The sequence below is a fragment of the Cebus imitator genome, unplaced genomic scaffold, assembly GCF_001604975.1.
Source record: "Cebus imitator isolate Cc_AM_T3 unplaced genomic scaffold, Cebus_imitator-1.0 Scaffold20, whole genome shotgun sequence".
Classification (NCBI taxonomy): domain Eukaryota; kingdom Metazoa; phylum Chordata; class Mammalia; order Primates; family Cebidae; genus Cebus; species Cebus imitator.
In genome coordinates, this window is record NW_016107335.1 from 3,454,216 (window position 1) to 3,479,488 (window position 25,273).

At 40.3% G+C, this 25,273-nt stretch overlaps 1 protein-coding gene across 8 annotated transcripts in view; it reads right to left on the reverse strand.

Annotated features, from left to right (window-relative positions):
• Nucleotides 1-25,273, reverse strand: part of RBM33 (RNA binding motif protein 33) — a 136,742-nt gene that overhangs the window by 73,936 nt on the left and 37,533 nt on the right. For all 8 annotated transcript variants that reach the window (XM_017519650.2, XM_017519664.2, XM_017519644.2 and 5 more), the window contains exons 6-7: nt 10,545-10,716; nt 3,608-3,816 (exon numbers count right to left, since the gene is read on the reverse strand). In XM_017519650.2, coding sequence (XP_017375139.1) covers nt 3,608-3,816; nt 10,545-10,716 — 381 coding nt within the window. The remainder of the gene's footprint in view (nt 1-3,607; nt 3,817-10,544; nt 10,717-25,273) is intronic.

The following is a 25,273-nucleotide window of genomic DNA, read 5'->3' on the forward strand; positions in this document are numbered from 1 at the left end:
GGAGGCTGAGGCAGGAGAATTGCCTGAAACCAGGAGGCAGAGGTTGCGGTGAGCCGAGATCGCGCCATTGCACTCCAGCCTGGGTAACATGAGTGAAACTCCGTCTCAAGGAAAAAAAAAAAGAAAGAAGGTATGAAAATTACATACTCAAAGTGGTCAGAGATCTCAAGCTTGGTTATTTTGTCTCTAGTGTTGGTTATTAAACAGTCACTACAGAGAAGGAAATCAACAACAGCAACAGCTGCTGTGGACTGAACCTTCGACACACTTTAAGTGCCTACTATAACGTCAGTACAGAAAGGTAGCCGACCTGGCTCCCCCTATAAAGTAAGTCCTATTTACTGACATACTTTTACAAGATCAAGCAGCTGAAAAGCAGAAGAGCTGGAACTGGAATTCAGGCCATCTGATTGCAGGTTTTGATTTTAATCACTAGTCAAACTTGCCACACAGCTAACTAGCAGTAGACTACTACTAATTCAGCATCTAATTTAACAAGCTATTTTCCCTCAGATGATGCCAAATTATGGAGGGCTTGTGAATTCCAACCAAATGATCCATTATTACACCATAGACAACATGTACAATAAGGGATCACAGACGATCTCTCTGGTAGGAAGATGATCATTCACAGCAGTGTGAGATGAATGAGGGTAAAGAAGACGGACGGAGACCATCTAACAGGCTATGGCGAGGGCTGAATCACAGGAACAGCCATGGTCTGACCAACAGCAAGGAGACATCTCAGAGGAACAGTGAGCAGAATTCTGAAACTCAACTGCGAGTGGCCTTGGCCCAGCTATCCTTCCTCAGGGGAGACGGTTCCAGAGATTCTGGTACCAGCTCGAACCCACCCGCAAACATGCGGAAACATGCTCATACATGCTCATACATCATCATACATGCTCATACATGCTCCCAGAACGCAGTACCTTCCCTCCTTAACTCATCACCTCTGTGCACATCTGCCCGTGAGCATGGGGATCTTGTCTATCTGACTCACCATCACATCCCATAGACAGCACACTAACAGACACAGGGACGCCAGGTTACATTTTAACTGAACTGAGAGTGACCACAATGCACAGTCATTAATTCAAGAACACAATGGAGTTTGGGAAAGATCATGTTTGTTTGATGAAACAAGCGACATTCAGGGCCTGTGAAACACGAGTTTGGAGAGGTACAGGGACGGTTGAAAGATGGAGAAATGGAGCTGGAAAGAGGTTAGGCTAGACTAAGACTCACTGAGAGAAGCAGGTGACAGCATGAGGAACAGCCCCGGCGAGACCACTGAGTAAAAGGAGGACTAAGAACAAAACCTGAAGAAAAATGCAACGGAAGAAAAGGGCATTCCAAAACTGTTCAAAGAGATTTTAAGTGCTCAATACCAAAACCAGAAGTATTTACAGGCACAGCTATGTCACTTAGCTTGTTATAATCCCTCCACAACACATACATACTATAATAGCACACTGTACCTCATAAATACATGCAATTAAAAATAAAAGTTTAATTTGAAAATAAAAAGGTCAAATGAGAGAAAGAAGAAACCATTTTAGAAGATAAGAGAGTACACCCAAAATCTCATATGCCCAAAGAAAGGGCTGCTCAAGAAAGAGAGACCGTGTGTGATGCCAAAGGCCCCAGAGTGGGTTCCAACAGGACAAGGGATCAGGTGGCCTCTCTGAGGGCACAATTCACAACAGTAAACAGAATGTCCAGGCAGCAAGGAGCCAACCAAGGAGAAAATGGGTGAAAGCAGAGACATGAGCCAAAAATATTCTTTCCAAAACTCTGAGGGTCAAGACTCAAAGACCCAAAATAGCTCTGGAATGGGGAGTGAACAGGATGGAGAAAGCTCATGATGTGAGAGAACGTAGTTGGGGTGGAGGATGATACAGCCCTGATCTCGTCACTGATTAGCAAAGATTAGACTATCACTTCCAGTCAAAGCTGTGTCAGTCTTTGGGTGGCTGTCTAGTTTACTCCTAGTACACCGTAGGCTCTAACCATTCAAACCAGTAACATGACGATCCAGAGATACAACATCACCACCAGGAATGAGGCCAACTGAATGTCCTGACATTTGTAAAAGCATTCACGCCATCTCGGTTCAGCCTCTCTAAGAAGGCAGGTGATAGATACATGTTCTCCCCTTCTTTATGGGTAAGAAAACAGAGTTCAGCAATTTTTCCAGGTTCACAGAGACACAATTACGTCAACATTGGTCTCATGCGAGAGTTGTTTGGCCCCCAAAGAGGCCAAAATAACGAAACTGACTATTCAACATTTGGCAAGTGGAGGTCTGGGGTGGAGACAGGGAGCAACCGAGGGAAAGAAGACAAATTGTAAAGCCAGCTTTTCTGCTGTTAGAGATGCTCAGAAACAGCTGTGTAAGCCAACAGCAGTTCCTAGTATCACGGATTGTGTATGCCTAGCTACTCCTCTCCCTTCCTTTACACATCAGAGCTGGAATTCTCATGCGAAAACAAAAATTATCTTTTCTACTTTGTTATTTCACAAATGAATGCCTCCTAAAATATAACATTGCAACAGAAGTGAAATGTTGTTTTCTCTAAATTCAGATAAAAATGCAAAACAGGACATGTGCTGGACACGTACTTGTATTAAGTAAATTTTTCCTTGAAGAATGACTTCTAAGGAAAAAACCATACAATCCTAAAGCTTAACTGAAATAATGGGTTGGGCCCAGTGGCTCATGCCTGTAATCCCAGCACTCTGTGAGGTGAGGCGGGTGGATCACTTGAGGTCAGGAGTCTGAGACCAGCCTGGCCAACATGGTGAAACCCAGCCTCTACTAAACATATTTTTAAAATTAGCTGCATGTGGTAGTAAGCACCTGTAATCCCAGCTACTAAGGAAGATGAGGCAGGAGACTCTCTTGAACCAGGGAGGTGTAGGTTGCAGTGAGCCAAGATCATGCCACTGCACTCCAGCTTAGGCAAAAGAGGGAGACTCTGTCTCAAAAACAAACAAAGAAAAAGAACAATAAAAAAATCAACAATTCCTGTCTTTGTTTCTGAGATGTGCCATCTTTGAATAAAAAAGGAAATTCTAACTGAAATTACAGGTACATGATTTATTCCTATACTACAAACTATGAAAACTTTTTACAGGGAATACGATAATAATTCTGAGAAACTGCTATTTAAGGGAAAATCTATGATAAACAGTATAAAGATAAAAATATTTTTACAGAACAAACAACAACTGCCTAAATTCCGTCTATAACATCTTTTCAATGCAATCCACTCAGAAGTGCCTCCCTCGAGGCTCCAGGTAGCAAGGTCCCACGGGAGCTTCTGTCATCCTCGGACATCAGGTCGCTCATCAATTCCTCCTCTGGAAGTATTTGATGAGTATAGGTACAGGATGGATTCCTACCACCAGATGACTGGAGCACTGAATTTCTAAGACTGTGCAAAATCACAGGAGACCATAAAGCAGAAGCTTCAGCCATTACTCCTGCCACTAAACTTTATTTCAGACTAAGAAAAGAGAAATGTTATCACAGGATACCCACAAAAGTTTACTTCCATTTTTTCTAAAGTTCTCGGGCTATCACAATATAATCTGAAGTTACCACGACAGGAGGCTGTGTAGGAAGCAGCGCGGGTCTGTGGTCCTTCATCCTGCCCCTCTCGGTGCTCTCTCTCCTCTGGTCCCCCACGCCGCGACACATCAGCGGGCCTCCTCGCCGTCCTCCCCGCCTCGAGCTGTAGCGTCCTTGTTTATGCTGTCGCTCCCTTTCTTCAAATTCCAGCAATGCTGCCTTGGCCTCTGCTGAAAGCTCTATGTGAAAAGATGTGTATGTGTTAGTTACTTTCCAACAGCCCAAACTAGAGGTATAGGGAGAAAGAGGAATGAGTGATGTGATCATCAAACTTTGCAATAGCATGTGCTTCACCTGCAGTAAATGTCAGACTAGCAACGGCTGTATGATACAACCAGCAACACGCACAACTGGCTAGTGAGATCTGATAAAGCAGCACAGGCTTTCCTTTGTGATACGACACAAGTGTCGCCAATCAATTTTAAATTATTTTCATTTGAGACACTGATATGTGCTGAGTGAGGCTAAAAAGACACTGAAGTGAAATTTAACCACTGTCCTCATACTACAAGGCATTTTGCAGTCACATCTTTTACTGATGGTGCATGACATCAGCCAGGAGCTGTCCCCTCTGGTCCTACACCAGTATGATTTTCTTACTGAAGCCGGTGGAAGTGTTATTAGCATACAATGGCACATAGACTCAAGAAAACAAATTCCTGATCATTCTCATTTAAAAACAAAACTATTAATGAACTCACTCCAAAGTCAAGTAAAGGTGATTTCATAAAGAATGAAAAACTCAATTTAATACACATCATTTCAACTTTTGTATTTATTTTCTTAAAACCTTAGACTGGGCGTGGTGGCTCATGCCTGCAATCCCAGCACTGTGGGGGGCTAAGGCCGGCAGATCACCTGAGGTCGAGAGTTCAAGAGCAACCTGACCAACATGGAGAAACCCCGTCTCTACTAAAAATACAAAAATTGGCTGGGTATGGAGGTGCCTGCCTGTAATTCCAGCTACTCGGGAGGCTGATGCAAGAGAATCATTTGAACTTGGGAGGCAGATGTTGCGGTGAGCTGAGATTGTGCCATTGCACTCCAGCATGGGCAACAAGAGCGAGACTCCGTCTCAGAAAAAGAAAAAAGAAAAGAAAACCCTTTACTGTGAAGCCTTCTTGTATGTATGCAGCCTGATAGAGAAGCCAAATCAAATGAGAGCAAAGTCAATGAGAAAACACTCATGCAAACACTATGGAGTATCCAGCAGCTGCTCACTGCTCAGCCGATGCTTTAGGAATACAGGAAACATGGGCACTGGCCCTAAGAAACTTCAGATGGCACACTGTTCTAGATTCCTAAAGGGAAACAAAAATGATTTAGCCACATGTGGTCCTTTTACAACACTAGCTAAATTGGGACAACAGATCTTACACATTTTCTAAAAATGTCACTGAGGATACCAAGACGCCTTCTCCTGCCTTCTTCCCCAGCCAGGGGTAAGCTTTCAGTATTACCAGACTCTACTTTCTACCTTGGATCCCATCGTCATCTCCAAACTCCTCCAAAATCTCTAAGCCACATTTCATCTCCTTGAAATTGTTTCTATTGTACCCTCTTCCCTTCAAATCAAACTAGACCCCATTTGAAAGAAACTTTAATCTCTTCTTAACCAGCATAGGCTTTTATTTTAATCTTGACTACCTGATTAGTTCATACACACATTTTATGCAGTGAATCAGCAATTATTTTTCTAGTGGTTCTGAGTGTCAAGATTAATTTCACTATCCTCAGTAATAAAATGGTTTCAAATGACATCTTTCATCAGCAAGTAAAAATGCTTTCCTCCAATTGAGACAAGCTGTCACAAAAGGTCACCAAAATATGACAGGATGGAAATTACATTTGTAACTTCAACTGAAATGTTAATTTTCCTTTAAGTGTTTTCTGAACTACATCCAGATTCTAAAGAGATATATACCTCAATGTAAAGAAGTTTTACACTGTATTGCCCCTTTCTAAGATGTTAAGGAAAATATATTTGCATGCAAGTGATTTTATAATAGTTGAAATAAATGTAGAATACACAATTTGTATGGCAAAACAAAAATAATAGTCTCAAATTTTTTTTAACAGACAACTGAATCAAGAAAATTTTGAAAGCCTTGCAAATACAAGGACCACAAGTATAAATCCTCAGTCAGTGAGCTACTGCTGGCATTGGCAATTCTGAACTGTTTGTGACTACAGAGAAATCTCTTTCCCACAGAGCCTCTGAAATTAATGATATTATTTAAAGAGAATATTTTGTGGGCCGGGTGCGGTGGCTCACGCCTGTAATCCCAGCACTTTGGGAGGCCGAGGCAGGCGGATCACGAGACCATCCTGGCCAACATGGTGAAACCCCGTCTCTATTAAAAATACAAAAAAATTAGCTGGGCGTGGTGGCACGCGCCTGTAGTCCCAGCTACTCGGGAGGCTGAGGCAGGAGAAGTGCTTGAACCCGGGAGGCGGAGGTTGCAGTGAGCTGAGGTCACGCCACTGTACTCCAGCCTGGTGCCCGGTGACGGAGTAAGACTCTGTTTCTAAAAAAAAAGAGAATATTTTGTGGGTGTACAAGCAGGTTCTTTAGGTTACCGCAATAAAAAAACATGTGACACATGCCAATGAAACTTAGAATAAAATAATCTGGAAGCCTACTCACAGATAATAAATTAAAAAGCCTAACTAAAATAAATGCAGTCTCTCATTTATGGCTTACACCGTTTTCAAAGGCAATCCGAGGGCCACCTCCTAGGGCAAACGAAGAGACAGCTCAACTTGCAGGACAGGCAATTGGGGGACACTGGTCAGTGACTGTCTTTAGAAATGGTGACTGGCACTTTCACAGTGAACCATTCCCTTACACACGCCTGCTCTGTAGCCCTGTTTGAGCACAGTGAAGGACTGAAGCACTTACACCCTATGACATCCTCTGTATGTAATGAACTCATTTATTTCCTAACTATGTAGTTCTGCAACATCCTTGGGAAAATTGAGAACACTGTCACTCAAATCTCTTCTGTAAGGTTTAATTTCCACAATCCTGATTGAGAAAAAAAGCTAGTCAATTAAGATCTTAACCTAGATGAAGGCCCAGGATTCTACTTGTAATCCAATCTGCATTCAAAATACCAATAAACGACTATGCATATAACTGTCCCTTCACTGCTGAGACTGTCATGTGTATGAATGTTTTTCATGGGGATCTAAATGTGAAAAAAAGACTAAAAGTGACCAAAACTCTCTCCCCCAGATTGGAAGATAACTCATTTCACATGTCAACTTCTGGAGTCAGAAACTGGGGATACCAGAGCATTATCTGATTCTCCCTTTTAAAGAATGAGGTGTTCTCAACACTAACAAATGATAGCACCAAGAAAAAAACACAAAAATACATCTCATATAAGACACCAGGTACTCTGGAGGCAGTATATTTATAATCTCATTACAGAGAGTAGGCAAACAGCTTTACACAATCAAATACATGCAATTACTTCTACACAGAACCTGAGACTGTTCAGAGTTTTTGATTTTTATCTCTAGGAGCACACAAATAAACTGATGTGTAAAAATGTATTCAAATGTGGCTGGGCACGGTGGCTCACGCCTGTAATCCCAGCACTTTGGGAGACCGAGACGGGTGGATCACGAGGTCAAGAGATAGAGACCATGCTGGTCAACACAGTGAAACCCCATCTCTACTAAAAAATACAAAAAATTAGCTTGGCATGGTGGCGCGTGCCTGTAATCCCAGCTACTCAGGAGGCTGAGGCAGGAGAATTGCCTGAACCCAGGAGTCGGAGGTTGCGATGAGCCGAGACCGCGCCATTGCACTCCAGCCTGGGTAACAAGAGCGAAACTCCGTCTCAAAAAAAAAAAAAAAGGTATTCAAATGTCTAGTTTACCAAATACTGCAGCATTAACTCTTTTTCAATAAATATTTCCTCAGATGTAAAATTCATCTTTTGTTTGGGGGAACACGTGCTGAAGGTAATAAGAGAACTGTTTTAGAAAACCAATCTTTTGATGGACAGAAAAAAATCCTCCTTGGTATCAGGAAAAATCCTAACTTTACAGTTATTTGAAACTCATGTTTCTAAGCACTATGCTTTCTTAAGAGCTCACAAATACTGAGCAGAAAAATGTACTTTTAAGTATGGTTTCACCTGCCCTATCATCTTGCCAAACAACCACATTCTACACAAATGCAGTTAAGTCCTTTTTGATTGTTGACAAGAATGGTCATTAGTTAAGCTGTTTATGTTTACAGCTCCTCTCTCTCTAAGGACCTCATACTCCTCCCCCATAATTCAAAGAAGACGACTTGCCCACCACAAACCAACCCTTCTAGCTTCTTGTCCCAGGATTACATGAACATAAAGCTGCCAGATGCCTTAAAGAGCAAAACAGATTTGATACAAGTCACTTAAATACACAAAATTATAAATGACCTTGGAAAAAACAAAATGAAGGAGAAGTCCTGAGAAGGAGGAGATGCGGGAATGAGACAGACACTCTACACACACGCAAGCTGGCCAGCACTTCAGAACAAGGATGTTACTAGTGGTTGGGTGGAGGGACAATGAACAGGGATGAGATGGCGCAGCTGGAAACCAGGAGGTGGGAAAGGCAGAGAGGCACCACAAATCAGGGCAGGGCGGTAGAGAAGAGGGAAGACGAACCATGAAATCCACAGCAGCTCCACAGGGAGCAGACTACAGAGGGGAAAGGCCCCTATTTGTAATGCTGTCTAGCAAGTGAATTAATAGTCCTAGAACTTGTGGTTACCCTGGGGAGTTCTCAGTTACTATGCTTCTATACATCATGTTTCAAATTTATGGAATCAAAGCCACAGCCCAGCTAACAAGACCCAGCAAAAGAAACAGTAGTGATGACTGATCCTCTCTTCCTCCATCCCTCCCCAGTTCAGGAAGCCTTCTGCCTTCCAGGTGGTGGCTGTGGACTGCCCTTAGAATTCCTTAGGATTCTGCCAGGTATGGAGAACTTTGCCTTGTTCATCTCATCCCAAGCCAAGACATACACCTCTGCTCAAGTAAAACTATTCTGTGATATTACCAATTCCTCCTATTGTTGATTCCTTTCCTTCTGTTTTAAAACCCTCGCTCCATCTTCTTTCCACCCAAGGCCCATTCCAGACTCTATTTCTCAGAAATTAAAGATGCTTCTAAGAAATCTTCTTCAGATCAACTGGCAACTTCATACCATAACTTGAAAAAAGCTTAGGGAAATCTTGGGCCACAAGATGGAGCAGCAGTAAACTAGACCACAAAGGAAGGGAGAACACAAAGATTCTAGAAGAATCTCTCCAAACAATCTTACCTAGTAAATTAACATAAGATTGACCTAGTAAATTAACATAAGATTGGCTGACTACTGCTAACTTGTGCATCTTTGGAGCTTAGTGTCCTGCCACAAAACTTTTATCTGCTACTTAAAGATAACGTGCTCTTGTTCTGGACAAAAAATGACTATGAATAATGGTTTTAAGAAGTAATAAAAGTAGTCATGAGACAAGAGCAGATAGCAGGTAGAGCCCCTGTGTCCTTCCACCCTCCTGCCCTCCTCCTTAGAAGAACAATATCCCAGTGGTTCTGGAAGCACCAATGCAGGAGCAGCATTGCTTGGGAACCCATTAGAAATATAACTTTTGGAACGGCACGGTGGCTCAGGCCTGTAATCCCAGCACTTTGGGAGGCCAAGACGGGAGGATCACAAGGTCAGAAGTTTGAGACCAGCCTGGCCAACACGGCAAAACCCCATCTCTACTAAAAGTACAAAAATTAGATGGGTGTGGTGGTACGTGCCTATAGTTCCAGCTACTCAGGAAGCTGAGGCAGAAGAATCGCTTAAACCCAGGAGGTGGAGGTTGCAGTGAGGCAAGACCATGCCATTGCACTACAGCCTGGGCAACAGAGTGAGACTCCATCTCAAAAAAGAGAAAAGAAATACAACTTTCTTGGGCTCTACCCTATAACCAATTATCAGAGAAGCAGGGAGTGGGTCCCCAAATGTGTGTTTTAACAAGTCCTCTGAGTCTGAGGCTCACTCACATTTGAAATCCCTTCTTTAATTTTTGCAGTAGACATTGAAAAAAGCTGTATAATGAGGGTAGGGTTGCTATTAAAAATCCTCTGGTTTGAGACCAGCCTGGCCACTGGGGAAACCCCATCTCTACTAAAAGTACAAAAATTAGCCAGGCATGGTGGTGCACACCTGTAATCCCAGCTACTCAGGAGGCTGAGCCAGGAGAATAGCTTGAGCCTGGAAGGCGGAGGTTGCAGTGAGCCAAGATCGCACAATTGCACTGAAGCCTGGCTGACAGAGCAAGACTCCATCTCAAAAAAAGAAAAGTCTGAATCAGCAGCAGTCTGTAGTAGACCTTAAACACAGCAAGCTTTGCTCAGAGTCATTATATCTATAAACGAGTCAACTTGTCTCATTAAAGACAGAGGAACTGGAGAAAATACACACAGACACAGATAGTTTATGAAGACATTAGTACAAAATATAAACCAGTCTGGTCCAGAATTAGCTATGACAACCTCGGGGTCTTGGAAGGGTCACATGGCCCCTCAGCCACCATCCCCATGCCACCTTTTCAAGACCAGCCAGGAACCACATGGTATGTACAAGAGCAGCTCTAGGCCACAGACACACAAAAAAATTTGTTTTAATTATCTTTAACATTTTATTCAAGCATTTTAAATCCAGAAACAGGAGTGATTTTAAAGAACGGGTTTGACAGTAACCTAAGAGCACTCACTTCACAGTCCATCCACTCTCTGGACACAGCTACAATTACCTCGTCAACCTTCTTTGCCTGCTTTGATTAATTACGGCAATACTATGGAAGAAGTTGAAATGACAGTGAAGGAGGATGGGAGACAGGGAAAAAAGTTACCCAAAGTTTCTGGAATGTTCCTTCTCTCTCTAGTTACATCTGAGAGCCTAATAATTGTTCCTTCTTTCCTTTCAGTTTTAAAACGTAATCGTCCAGATTCTTCATCATCTTCTTCTTCTTCATCTGATTCTTCTTTGATGTCCTTCTGAAGTTCCAGTGTTTCCATACCTCCCTACATTGCAGACACACAAGGCAAAAAGGGAAGGAGAATAAGTTCATATTCTTTTGAATTAAATATTAAAGAATTCTAAAATATTTGTTTATATTTAAGATGTAAAAAGTGCTGCAAAACGTCCTGTTTAAAGGCCATGTGAAACCCTAAACTGACTCCAGGGGAAAATAACCTTAAATATACAAAGTCCCACACATCACTGCTGCTTACACTTCTGAGGGAACAAACAAATTACAAAAATTCCTGGACTTACTGCTTTGAGTTTAACACAGTTTATAGCAAAGGTCAATGTATTAATTCAACTAACACTGGAGTGTTCTATGAGTTTACTGTAACTGACAGGCTCAATATAACTCTTCCCCTTCATTGCCAGACACACAGTCCTAGTGTGCTGTTGTCCTATTGCTGCAGCCTCCCAAATATTTCCTTCACTTCTCACTCCTTTTTACTTCTATCTCATTATCTAGAGGTAATTTATTACTATTTTGACTGAGACTATTGAAAAGGAGAAACTTTCTTTCTTCAGTCACGTCTTCACACTAAAACCAGCTTTTATCTGAATATTATATCAGTATTCCCTACAAAAATTTCCCCTAACCTCAGCCCAAATTAAAAGTAATTTCAGCCAGGCACAGTGGATCACACCTGTAATCCCAGCACTTTGGGAGAACAAGGCGGACAGATCACAAGGTCAGGAGTTTGAGACCAGCCTGCCTAACATGGTGAAATCCTGTCTCTACTAAAAATACAAAAAATTAGCTGGGCATGGTGGCACACACCTGTAATCCCAGCTACTCAGGAGGCTGAGGCAGGAGAATCGCTTGAACCCGTCAGGCAGAGGCTGCAGTGAACCAAGACTGCGCCAATGCACTCCAGCCTAAGCAACAAGAGCAAAACTCCGTATCAAAAAAATAATAAATTATTTTTTAAAGTAATTTCTTTGTGGACAATTCTTATTGCCAAGTGTCACTCATGTTCCCAGTGAAAGAATCACTTCTCACTTCAGATCAGTCTCTGTGACCCACTCTTAGATATAAAATCAGTACCTACAGAGAGCAAGGTTAATTTAAATACTTTTGATCAATGTAAAGAGAACATATTTGCTCCTTTATTCTCACGATTTATAATATGTAAATGTTATTTACTCTCAATAGAAATAACTGAACTTTAAAATGCAGAAAAAAATGAAAATAAACTAATGTCACAGTCATTTCATATTCTTGCCTTTCCCAATATTTTCTATGTAAAAAGACCAACTACAAATATATATACTCTACTATAAATCCTACAAGTAGAAATACGTCTTCAGGAGCATCAATGCCTGAAGAGCAGGAGATGACCCGTAAACTGCAACTTTCACCTTGGGCTTGAGGACTGCAATACTCCCACTCAGTATGCTGATGTCCAGCACACTGCAGAATTTTAAAGCACCAAAATCTCAGGAATTTTGCTGGTTTGATATCATCATTTCTGTACTACCAACTGTTTGAAATCGGAATGGATGGCTGCAAGATACGTGCTGCCCCACACTTTGCAACAGAAGCAAGGCCAGCTTCCTTAGGACGTCTTCTCTGCGCCCATGACGCTCTCGAGCAGCACTTCCCCAATTCAATGCCCCGTCACCACTGGGAATCATCTTGAAAAGCAGATTCGGACTCAACAGAGCCAGGGCGAGGCCGGGGATTCTGCATTTCTAATAAGCTCCCAGGTGACGCCAACATTTCAGGTCCACAGGCCACACTGAGTAGAGTAGCAAGGCCAAAAGGGAGGAAAAGAAAGCACTACCAACAAAGATTCTACAAAGTCATTTTCAATTCAACTATTAACTGTAAGCACAGTTCAAAGACTTTTCAAACAAGTTTAATGTAAAACAAGACAACATGAAATCAATATAGTTTCTTCTGTATCCAAATCTCCATCTAAGAAATCTAAAGAGGATAAAGATGGGTTTAAAATTGTTTCTTCCCAGATATTTACCCTAGGAAATGATACCTTATGTTCAAATAAAGACCTATAGGAAAATGTTTATTCTATTCAGGATCACCAAAACTGGAAACACAAATGTCCTTCCATGAGTGAATGAATAAACTGCTGTACATTCAACCACAGAACGCTACTTTGCAATAAAATAGAATGACCTATTGATATAACAGGGATAAAGCCAGAAAGGCATCATTATGCTGAGTGGAGGAAGTCAATCTCAAAAGGTTACATACTGCAATGACTCCATTTGTATGATATTGTCCAAGGAACAAAATTATACTGGTAACCAGTGGTTAGAAAAGAAGGAAAAGTATGGAAACAAAAGGATAGCACAAGGAATATTTCTGAGTGATGAAACCATCCTAGAATGTAAACTTCTGGTCCAAATCTTGGGGCCCAGTTAATCCTTGAACTACAGCAAGGAGTAGGGAAACTCTAACACAGACACAGCAGATGCCACTTGCTCAACTGCAGACCATCTGACAACATGCACTAATCTAAGACTTACTTCTTCAGCCACTGAAGAAATACTACCTCTTACTCTAAATATGGGGCTTAAAAAATGCATCTCCCTTAACCATATGTGTACACACGTACACACACACACACACACACACACACACACACACACACACCACCCCACCCCCGAGACAGAGTCTTGGCTCTTGCCCATGCTGGAGTACAATGGCGTGATCTTAGCTCACTGCAAACTCAGCCTCCCAGGTTCAAGCAATTCTCCTGCCTCAGCCTCCTGAGCAGCTGGGATTATAGGCGCCTGCAACCACACCCAGCTAATTTTTGTATTTTTAGTAGCAATGAGGTTTCACCATGTTGGCCAGGATGGTCTTCAACACCTGCCCTCATGATCCACCCACTTCAGCCTCCCAAAGTGGTGGGATTACAGGCATGAGCCACCGCACCTGGCCTTCTGTATAATTTTTAACAAATATTACCTAGCATGTCATTAACAAGCTACATTCCACTGTAGGGTAGTGTAGGGCTATAACAAAAATCAAACTATCCTAAGATTATGTTGTGTAAACATTTAAATGTGCATGTCTTTCCTTTCACTATAGACACTGTCAAAAATTGTCAAAGGTTTGATTTTTAGTTACTGATTTACTGTGAAAAACCTGAATACTGAGTACACATGAAAATCGCCATCAAAGTGCTTAAAAAAACAGAGGCTTAGGCTTTATTTCATAAATGTAGAAAGAACTAGAAAAGCAAAGACGGAACAATACTCAGACTTGTATATATTTTGAAGTTCACCAGCTAATTCTGAAATGAAACTATGATCTCAGTGTTCTGAAAAAATCAATATTCTATCCCAAAATCTAAACAGAAACAATGGTTAGTTCTCTGAAATAAATAAATATACATATATAGAAATAGAAAATACTGCTTACAAAAAGTTCACAAAGTTTTTAATGCTTACTGATAGAATAATTGATATATTATCAAATAAAAATAAAAGTCATTCTACCAACAGTGAAAATTTACGGCTTGAAAAGACTGAGCAAATTGTGCAAAAATTAGAAGAAAAATAATTACAGACCAATTGTTCTTAATACAGAAACAAAATCCTTTTTAAAAGTAAAAGTACATGGAATCTCACCAAATATAAAAAGGATAATACATCACAACCAAGTGGGGTTTATCCGAAACATGAGGTTGATTTAACATTCAAAAATCAGTCAAATCTGACCTGAAGAATTTCAGATAGATGGAGATACTCCTCCTCCAGGAGGTGGTGCTTACGTTCCTCTCCTCCCCGCTCCCCACGACACCATCCCCCTAAGGTAGCCTGGACTTGGTGACTTGTTTCTAAACAACTGAATAAGGAAAGAGAAAGCAACATTACAAAGAAGAAAACTGGCAGACACTGCCTGACCCAAATGACCAGGGTGGGTGTCACCAGGGGCAGTGTAGATGTCACGGGCACAAGGGTTCTGCAGTGTTCTTTCCAAAATCCACAACCTCAGGCTAATCATAAATAAAGTGTCAAACAAACCGAGCTTGGGAAACATTCTACAGCATACACAGCCAGCACTTCCTAAGGCTGTCAAGGTCATGAAATACAAGGAAACACTAAGAAACTGTCACACAACAAAGGGAAATGGAGAGACAACAATGTGGTATTCTGGCTTGGGTCCTATACCAGGGAGAGGGCATGAAGAGAAAAAACTAGTTCAACAGAAATAAAATTTGGAAGATGGGTCATCATTTTTTAAGTTAATTTAATTCACAATAAGGAATAAAAGACATATAATCATCTCAATAGATGCAGAAAAAGCATCAACAAAATTCAATACCCATTTCTGATTTTTAACAAAATCCCAGCAAACTCAAAATAGAAAAGAACTTCTTCAATCTGATATAAAAACGAACAGTCAGCATACTTAATGATGAAATAAACATTCTCCCCTTAACATCAGGAACAGGCAAGAATGTCCTGAATGTTTCTAGTCACAGAGTACTGAAGGTCAATAACACAAAAGAAAGAAAGAAAAGGAGAAGGCTGAAAAGGAAGAACTTTAAAACCGTCATTTTTTAACAGGTAACATCATTATTAAAATGTTAGTTTTTCCCAATTTGATTTAAAAATACTATCCATTCTCTATCAAAATCCTAACCAGACTTTCAGTAGTTATTCACAAGTCCATTCCACAATTTATACAGAAATTCAAAGGACTGTGAATAGCCAAAATATTTTTTTAAAGAAAGAATAAAATCAGTGGATTTACACGATGTGATTTCATGTTACAGTAATCGAGACTGTACAGTAGTGGTATAAGGATATGAAAACAACGCAACAGAGAAGAGAATCTGGAAGGAGACTAAAACCTAAACCGACTGTCGGGACACGCACTGTGGCATTCAAAAGGGAAAGGAAAGTCGTTACAACAAATAGTGGTGGAAAAGCTAGAAAAACGTATGGAAAAAACTGAATCTATACCACATAGAGAGAGAGAGAGAGACACACACACACACACACACACACACACACACACAAACATGTTCAGATAGATCATAATCTTAACTAAAATAGCTAATAAAGTGTCCAGAAGAAAACAAGATAATTCTGGAGTAAACAAAAACTTCTTAGGTCACAAAATTCTTTGGTCTTCATCAAAATTAAAATATTCTGCTCATGAAAAGATGAGGCTGGGCACAGTAGTTCATATCTATAATCCCAGCACTTTGGGAGGCCGAGGAGGGCGGATCACTTGAGGTCAGGAGTTCGAGAGCAGCCTGGCCAACATGGTGAAACCCCATCTCTACCAAAAATATTAAAAATTAGCTGGGTGTGGTGGTGTGTGCCTGCAATCCCAGCTACTGGGAGGCTGAAGCAGGAGAATCACTTGAACTCCAAAAGCAGAGGTTGCAGTGAGCCGAGATCATGCCACTGCAGTCCCAGCCTAGTTGACAGAGACTCCATCTCGAAAGAAAAAGAAAAGAAAGTGAAAACACAAGCCACAAGCTCAGAGAAAATATTCATAATATGAATACGTAATACATAATCATCTGCCAATTGACTTGATACCCAGAATATACAGACAACCATCTATCTCTATCTAGAATACATGCAGTATGTATGCACACATGTTCTCCGTAGATTAGATATATTGTCTGTGTACAAAATGTATGTAAAGACAGCATATCTTCTCTATGAGGAACATATATAGACAGAAAAAAATAAAGACAATCGACTTTTTTGTGTGAGAGACAAACTAGAAGCAAAGAAAATATACGAAAGTCCAATCGCACATGGAATGGTGCTCAACATCATCAGAGGTCACAGAAATGCAAACTAAAACCACAATGACACACACACTAGAAGGATTAAATCAAGAGATTGGAAACATCAAATGATGAGGAACAATGGGGACTCCCCTACATTACTGGTGGGAGTGCCAAACGGGACAGCCACTTTGGAAAACCAATGGCAGTTTGCTATAAAAGTAAACATACCTCTAGCCTGTCTCAGCAACGCCACTACTTGTTAGTAAACAAGAGAAACAAAAACATTCACCCAGAGAAAGACAGATAATATGATTTCATAGTAGCTTTATTCATTAAAAAAAAAAAAAACTGGAAACAACCCAAACATCTATCATCAGGAGAATGAACAAATGGGACACGTCCATAAAATGGATTATTAATACACACGACTACTTAGATGAATCTCAAAAACATGCTGAGTAACAGAAGTGAGACAGAGGACCACACCTACTATATGACTACATTTAAGTGACGTTCCAGAATAGGAAATGCCAATCTAGGTACAGAAATCACAACAGTTCTACTCTGAGGAGTCAGGACTGAACAGATGAAAACATTCTGGGTGATGGAGCTGCCCTTATCGACCAAGGTTTGGTGACTTGTATGTATACATGCATCAAAACTTACTGCATGCTTTACATCTACGCCTATCTCTAAATGTAAACATTATCACCATTTTACAAGTATTTTAAATGGTACAAAGATGTTTTTAAAGCTGCTCTCATTTCTTCCTCTATACATGCCAAAACTATCTGAAAATGGCAAGTCTTTTTAAATAACTATGTTAGAAGACATAACTAGCCCTAAAGTGGCTGCGTAACTCTAAAGGACTAATGGTCTTAATAATTAGATCTAACTTGTTTCAAATATAGTAGTTTCTCTATATAAACCAAGCAAGAACATTAAATAAGTCACCTAAAATAGGCTTTTCAATTAAAATGAATTAACTGCTTTTATGTTCTATAATTAAGATTCTAATACAGACTTTAACATAGCTTCTACAATGAAGTCATCCGGAAAACTGCAACACGCTTTCTGCCAGTCTTAAGCAATGCAGAGCCAGGCACGCTGCGACCCTGATAGAACACAACAGGATGCTCATCAACAATGCAGATATCTAAGAAAAGGAGCCCAGGAACTAGGAAGACACCGAAACAGAGGTATATGAGGCACATTAGAAATGGTACTCCTCCCTGAGGACTATACAGCTTATTTAGACTTCTAAAAAAGATGGATCACAAGCCCTCCAAAACCAAATCCTACAAAAGCTGAAATACTAGCAACTTCTACTTCTCAGCACTTAAAACAGTATTATGCACACAAGTTCTCAATAATTATCTCATTGATTCTAAAGTGCTACAGAAAAAAAAAAGCCCAAAATATTTATTGCTAGTGGAAAAGACCAGCACATCACCAGCCTCCAGCCTCCAGGAAGGACAACTGAAAGTCCTAAGATCAAGAGCGCTACAAAGAACTTGCCATCACCACAACAGCAAGCAACATAAACAAAGCAAACTAAAAGCACCAAGGATTTTAAAATGGAAATATGTGAACACCGTTTAAAAATATTTTTCAACACTAAATTTCCAATTAAATTATGAGATACACAGTTTAAAAGTTAAAAATAATCTAGCAGATAGTATAAAAAAAGATAAAATATTTAATATGGATGAGATCTTACTTTCTGCTCCAAAGGTTCATACTGAAAACAACCCTTAGGAAGTTTCATGTTGGTGTTAACAGCAAAAAAAAAAATCACAAGCGTGAAACAAATGCAGCTTCTAGTTCTTTGTCTTCCAAATTCAAGGGTCAACATTTTAACCACCTTATGTCTCCCTGTCTCTTCATATTTTAAAAGAAAAATTATTTCTGACTTGTAGTTATTTTGCTTATAGTAAAAAAAATGTTTTAAATCAGAAAATACTGTAAGACAAAGACTAAATAAGTAAATAATTCCACTGTTTAACAGTAAACATTATTACCATGTCCATCTGTAGCTACACAGACTTATTGAGAATTACACACACACATTTAGATTTGCAGTTACAGGGGAGCTGAAAGGGAAGAATTCTATCATCTTGTTCTTTACACTTAACGCATCACGAGCGCCTTCCCATGCCAAACAGAGCTAAGACAACACTTGGTATACCACATTCCACTCTAAGGTTAGACCATGATTTATTTAGTCTTCTATAAAAATTTACATTGGTCCCATTTATTTTCAATGCTGCAAACAAATATTTGATACATTTACCTTTGAACACAGATTAATTCTTTTGGATAAATTTGCTAAAGTGAAATTGTTGAGTCCAAGGACAGGAGCTTTAAAGCTTTCAATATTGTCAAAAATGGAAGAGTGTAAGGTTTTACTCGCAAGCTAAGAAGTCAGTTGGCCACTATTTCATGGAAGGCTAAGACTCTTTTCATCAGTGATAATGAGGCTAGGAGGATGTTATTTGCATCACTAGCAGTACATTCTGCACCAGCTCCAAGAGGCCCCACTCCCACTGGGCTGTGTACAGAGAGCCAGGTGACCTGCCACACATAGGAGGCTGTGTTACAGGAGCGACCTCTCCACACAAGAAACCCTGAATGTGTCATAATGGGCAGTAAGCAAGCCTGCCCTTGGCTCCAGAGGAAGACACTCCATCTGTAGCTGTCTGCTACACCAGAATCCTCGAAAAGATATTCCGGAACAAAGCACAGACAGTGATTTGTTTGCTTCGCTCACAAAACCTGCTGCTAAGTGAAGGACTTACAGAAAACTCTCTCCTGACAAGGTTTCCAAAACGCTCCCTCAAGTGAATCAGACTATACCTGATCAGTAATTCTGAGGTCTGTCAATATTAAAGTAGGTTAAAATCCTCCATTTTCTTTTAATTTTTACTGAATATATTTTCACACACTTACTGTTTATTTGCTTATTCAAGTCCTGAATTACTGCCTCACATTACTTGTCCTCCCTTTTCTCCCTTCTCCCCCACACAAAAGACACTGATAATCAAAGAAAAAAAATCACCTTTTTTTCTTTCGGACACAGGGTCTCACTCTGTCACCCAGGCTGGCAGGCAGTGGTGCAATCTCAGCTCACTGCAGCCTCAGCCTCCTGAGTTGCGGGGACCACAGGCATGTACCAGCACACGCCTGGCTAATTTTTTCTGTTTTTGGTAGAGATGGGGTTTCACCATGTTGCCCAAGCTGGTCTCCTGAGCTCCGGTGACCCATCTACTTCAGCCTCCCAAAGTGCTGGGGCTACAGGCGTGGGACACCCAGATCACCATTCCAGATCACCGTTTTTTAGAGTAGCCCTCTTCTGTTTTAATATTTTAATGAGTACAGTCCAGGAACTGAAGTTAAAAACACCTAGAACTAGAAGACACTTCCAGAAGGAACCGAAGCAATGATAATACTTGTTAACAATCTTAAACTGCCTTACAATAATAGTTTACATAACCATCATTTGAAAACAGAAATCTACAAAACCTTTCCCTATTTTAAGGTATGCTACAAATTATCATAGAGTATCACAGAAGAATAAAGAAAATATGGTTATCTAAAAACTAAAATAAATTACAGGAAAAAACAAACAATGAAATTAATTTTCCAACTTCAAAATACCACAAATAAAAAGGCATGAAATTAACAGGCACCGAATTCCTTGGTTTTTCTCTCAACTATTTACCACCTGGAATGATCTCCACACCGTCTTCTGTCTACTTCCCTTTCCCCTTTATTAGCTACTTAGATTTTTCTCAGATGTCTCCTGCCTAAATTACCCTTTCTCAGGTTTAACCTAGACTGGTGCTAGCTTTGTACTAGGGAGGGTGCTACAGGATACAAGGGTGAACAAGACATACCTAACCTCTACTCTCTGCGTGCTTTTAATATCTTCTTTAGCGTTGTCTTAGTTTTTTGGACATTTTTCTACAACTGGAGAATCTGGGTAAAGAGTTATTTGTACTACTGTCCTTTCTCTAAGTTTCAAATTATTTCAAATAACAAGCGAGAAAGAGAGAGAGAAGAAAGCACACACACAATCAAATTTAGCCTGTTGGACGGGGAGAAAGGCTATGTGCAAGAAGTGCTTCTGTTCTGTAATGTGGACAACACACACATTCAGACTGTCACAGTATTATTTATGAGGGGGAAAAGGGTAAATAAAATGTTTTCTGGACTGTCTATATCCTTGAAAAAAAACACCTAAAGTAAATGCCCTAAGGCAGTAAATATCAGTTTCCGTGGCCTCTTGACAAAAGATAAAAACAGCATTAAGAAAAATTCATAAGAAGTTCTCAGGCTGAAGAATGATTTGTGGCTTGCATGTTTGGCCCACAGGAGCTGGTTCTAGGGAAGAGAACAGCAACCATTTAACTCTATGCCTCACCCCACCCCTCTCCGTACAAATGGCATCTCTCTGTCAAGACCTACTTCAGAGTTCAGAGGTCCACCTCTTCCATAAAGCCTCCTCGACCTGAACGTCTCCCCCTCGGGGTTTCCTGGGAGTGAGCTCCCAGCACTCTCTGAGCCTCTCCTGGGAGGTTTTACTTTTTCTGTTTTTACATCGTATTTACACGTCCTTTATCTCCACTATATTAGACTCCAATTTCCTTGAAGGTAGGAATCAAGCTTCATCATCCTTACTTCTTCAACACTAAAAAAAAGCACCTAATTACAGAAGCCTTGCAGTATTTGTTGAATAATGGTCCAAATTAACTGTTACTGACTAATTAAAAAGAATTACAGTACTGCTTTCAAAGCACTAACATATACGTCACATTTCCGAAAGATTTCAACCCACATTCCCACAAAACATTTACAACACTCTGACACCTAAAGGGCACACACTATCCGAAATCACAGCATACCACAACTCACTTCCCAAGGAGTCTAGTTCAGGTTTTTCACTATACTCACAGTTCAAAGACACATATCGACTTTCACTAATGTTAAAAAGATGCTCATTTTAAGTCTGGCAGAGGGGGAAACAGCAAACTTTTTGACTCTTTTTAAAAGATGAACAAATACCTCTTCAGTTTCAGGAGCAACCTGGGCATCAGTAATCTCATCTAATTCATCTTCAGCCACACAGTCTTCCTGCTCTCGCAGCCCTTGCCGCCCACCATAAGCCTGCAAGTATTCTTCATCCTAACAGCCATTAAAGAGAAAACAAGTTTTTCTCATACAGCTTTGGGGTGGTTTTTTAAGCACTTTCCGTCTTTATGATTCATGCTTACTAACTGTAGAAAATTTTACTCTGGTGATTAGCTGACTGAGCACAAAGCACGAGGCCCAGAAACAGAAGGGAACCTCCTCTGCATGTTCACGCGAACAAAGCACATCTTGCTGGCCTGGCCACCAGGGCAAGTGTCGTGGGCTCTGCGTCAAACTCCAAGTCCCCCGCCACACAGCTCTGCAAATCAACAGCAAGGAAGAGCCACCTTCGAAAGAAATGGTGTGTGTGCCCTCACTAGGAGCTCAGCAGCAGGAGGGGGCTGAAATCATGCCCAACTCTCACTATTTTGGTGACAATGTAAAACAACAAAAGTGTCAACAATTAAACACGGGAGCTTTTTAAAAACCACATTTAGTGTGTTTCTCCATTAGGCCCCTTTCTCGAATGAGAGGAAGATTCCAGGTTTTGTATGAAACTAAAGGGGCATATTAGCAAGCAAGCATCCCATCTAGGTAGGTGGAAGAAAGTAGGCAAGCTGGCTGGAGACGACCACACTGCAGAGAAGGAGGAAGGGTTTCTGGTACTGCTAACAAGTGACAATATCTGATCCTACTCAGTGGAGGCAGGCTTCCCAGGGTCCCAGCCTGCTTGCTAAAAATGAACAGTAAAATGGCTCCAAGGCAGATAATCCCAAACAGTGAACAACCTAAAGAAATTTAACAATCTACTGTATGGCACATGACAGTCTCATCTAGAACCCCCAAAGAAAGCAGCTGTATTAAGGTACCAACCACCTCAGTGCCCACAACTGTCTCAAGACAATCTGAACACAATACATTTTATTTTCCAGAAAAAACTGTTAGCATCCTATCAAAATAACAACTATAACTATCCATGACTCACTGGCAGCAGGACATTCAGATTTCAAATAAAGCCAAATAAATGATGCTAATCAAAATCTTTAGCCAGTGTAAAATGGAGTACAGTCCACACTCCTGGATTCTCACTGGAAAACAAAAATCTGCTACCCTTGGCATCAAATGTCAACCTGAAATTGTTTTTATAGAACAATAAAATCTCAATCTACGTTAATTTTAAAGGCCTTAAATAAACTGATTGCACTTAAAGGTAGAAGTCACTCAACAATTTTCTAATATTTTGTTGACTAAACCAATATAAACTCCTTACTAATACAAGAGTACACATTTTAAAATAAAATTACAATTCACTCTCAAGAACAGCACCAGCAAAATTCACAGGAAAGAACAGCAGCACTGGGCATCCAGCTGTGCATCCAGCTGTGCACTGTTGATCTCTGGACCTCCCTTTCTTTACAGGGAGCAGCAAACCTTCCCATTGCACATTCTGCGGTTTCTGGATTCTACTCCCAGCTATGCACCAAAACCCCTCCACATGGCTTTACGGGTAAGTTCCAACAGATACGCATTTCAGAGTTCAAGTCTGGCTTTAGAGCGGTGGTTAACAAACCCAAGGGAGAACAAGCCATTTAATAAATTAAAATGCCATTGGGATACACAGAGACACAATCTACTCATGTGTTCATTAGTCTAACGGTGAATAAATCATCTGGGCTTCAGTGGTAGCCTCAGAAGGCAGAGAGAGGCTCCCACTGCCAAGCAAAGTAAGAGTACTTCACACTTTAATTCTGTGTATCTCTTCGTGTCCAAGGAAGTGGCCATTTCAGACCATTCAGACATTACCATCGGGATCATCACAAAACAAGGAAAGAATGACCATGCTTGGAATACTACATGTATTAATGAACTGATAGTGCTCACAGAAAGACATTTAACTATGATTGCTTATCTTTAAACTTTACAACTCTCTGTGAAAACATTAGGACACTTTCAGAATTTCTAATTTTTTTTTTTTTTTTTTACTTTAAGACTTTAATTCTCAAAAAAAAAAAATTTATTTTAACGTGGAAGAATACTATTATTATTAAATTGCCATATTTTCTTCTGAGTCTTAGACCACAAGATGTTGGATCATTAAGTTGGACTGTATAACAACAGGGGCCTATGTGTAACCTCAAGTTTGACAGCAGAATACAAGAGAGAGAAATTCCTCACTTAAAAATTCTCTTTACAACAAAATCTGCAAGAACACCAAAGTGAAAGAGACCTCCTATGTGGCTGTGCACACATATTCTATCCAGCACTTTCCACGCTCTAATCTGTGCCCCCTAGGACTAAGGTCACAGGCAGGGCCAATGTTCATGTGACAGTTTAGCAGTATTTGTGTCCACAGTGCTCAGACATCAGTAAAGACTTGTTGGACTGCTGGATTTACAGAAGGTAGGATCCCAGGATGATTAGCGAATCATCTTATTTTACTGATGAGTAACAGAAATAATAAAGTACTCTAACTAGACAGTAACTAGGCACAATTCTAAAAGATCTTGGTTTAATTTTCAAAAGGCATTTTAAATTACAGTGTCTCACTTTAAGAGCATACAAAAATACCAGTAAACCAGAAGGCACGTGCCTACACTTAGTGAAGGATTATTCAAACAAATTATTACAGGGTTATGGAAATAACAAGTCCCCCGTGATACCTTTGGCATGATTCTATTTACCAAAACTATACATATTTCTCATTACTGTATCTACTAAAGAGCAAGCATCAACCAAAAATATTTTAAAACTATTGGGGGCCGGGCACAATGGCTCATACCTGTTAATTCCAGCACTTCAGGAGGCCGAGGCAGGCAGATCACATGAGATCAGGAGTTCGAGACCAGCCTGGCCAACATGGTAAAACCTCATCTCTACTAAAAATACAAAAATTAGCTGGGCGTGGTGGTGGGCACCTGTAATCCCGGCTACTCGGGAGGCTGAGGCAGGAGAATTGTTTGAACCCAGGAGGGAGAGGTTGCAATGAGTGGAGATTGCGCCACTGCACTCCAGCCTGGGCGACAGAGTGAGACTCTATCTCAAAAAAAAAAAAAAAGAAAAAGAAAAAGAAAAAGAACTACTGAGACATCTAAACACAATCATGACTAGAATTAAATAATCTAAGGTTCCACATAAACAATCCTTTTCAAAATTACTCATACATTTGACCAAAATTCAGCAACTTCTAAACTTTTTTCTGAAACAAAAGCTTACTCTCAATGCAGACATAAATGCAGAAAAGCAGAGCTACTCCCACTGCAAATGGGCTCTTTAAGGCCCCAATTTTGCATACTTCTGTCCCCATTTCAACAGTCCCATTCACGTGGCCCCCATGCTGTTCTCAAAAACCGTAAGATTCTACTACAGCTACTGAGATCACATCCTTCCCTCATAAATTTCATTACATGCTTATTTTAAAAAACAAATCTCTTTTGATGATAAGTCATTAAGAGATGAGAATCTTACACTAGTACATTTTTTCTTTCTTTCTGGTTCAACTTAAAAACTACCAAAATCATCTTTCCAAAATAAAAAATCAGCATAATCTTGCTTTCTGATTATAGATAACAAATTATATGTGACATTTCCTAAACTAACCTCCAATCTCTTTATTCAGGTTTAGACAGTTCTCAGTTACAAAAAGGATGAATGAACAGGACATCAATCACTTTGGAATATTAGCACCTTAAAGACGTCT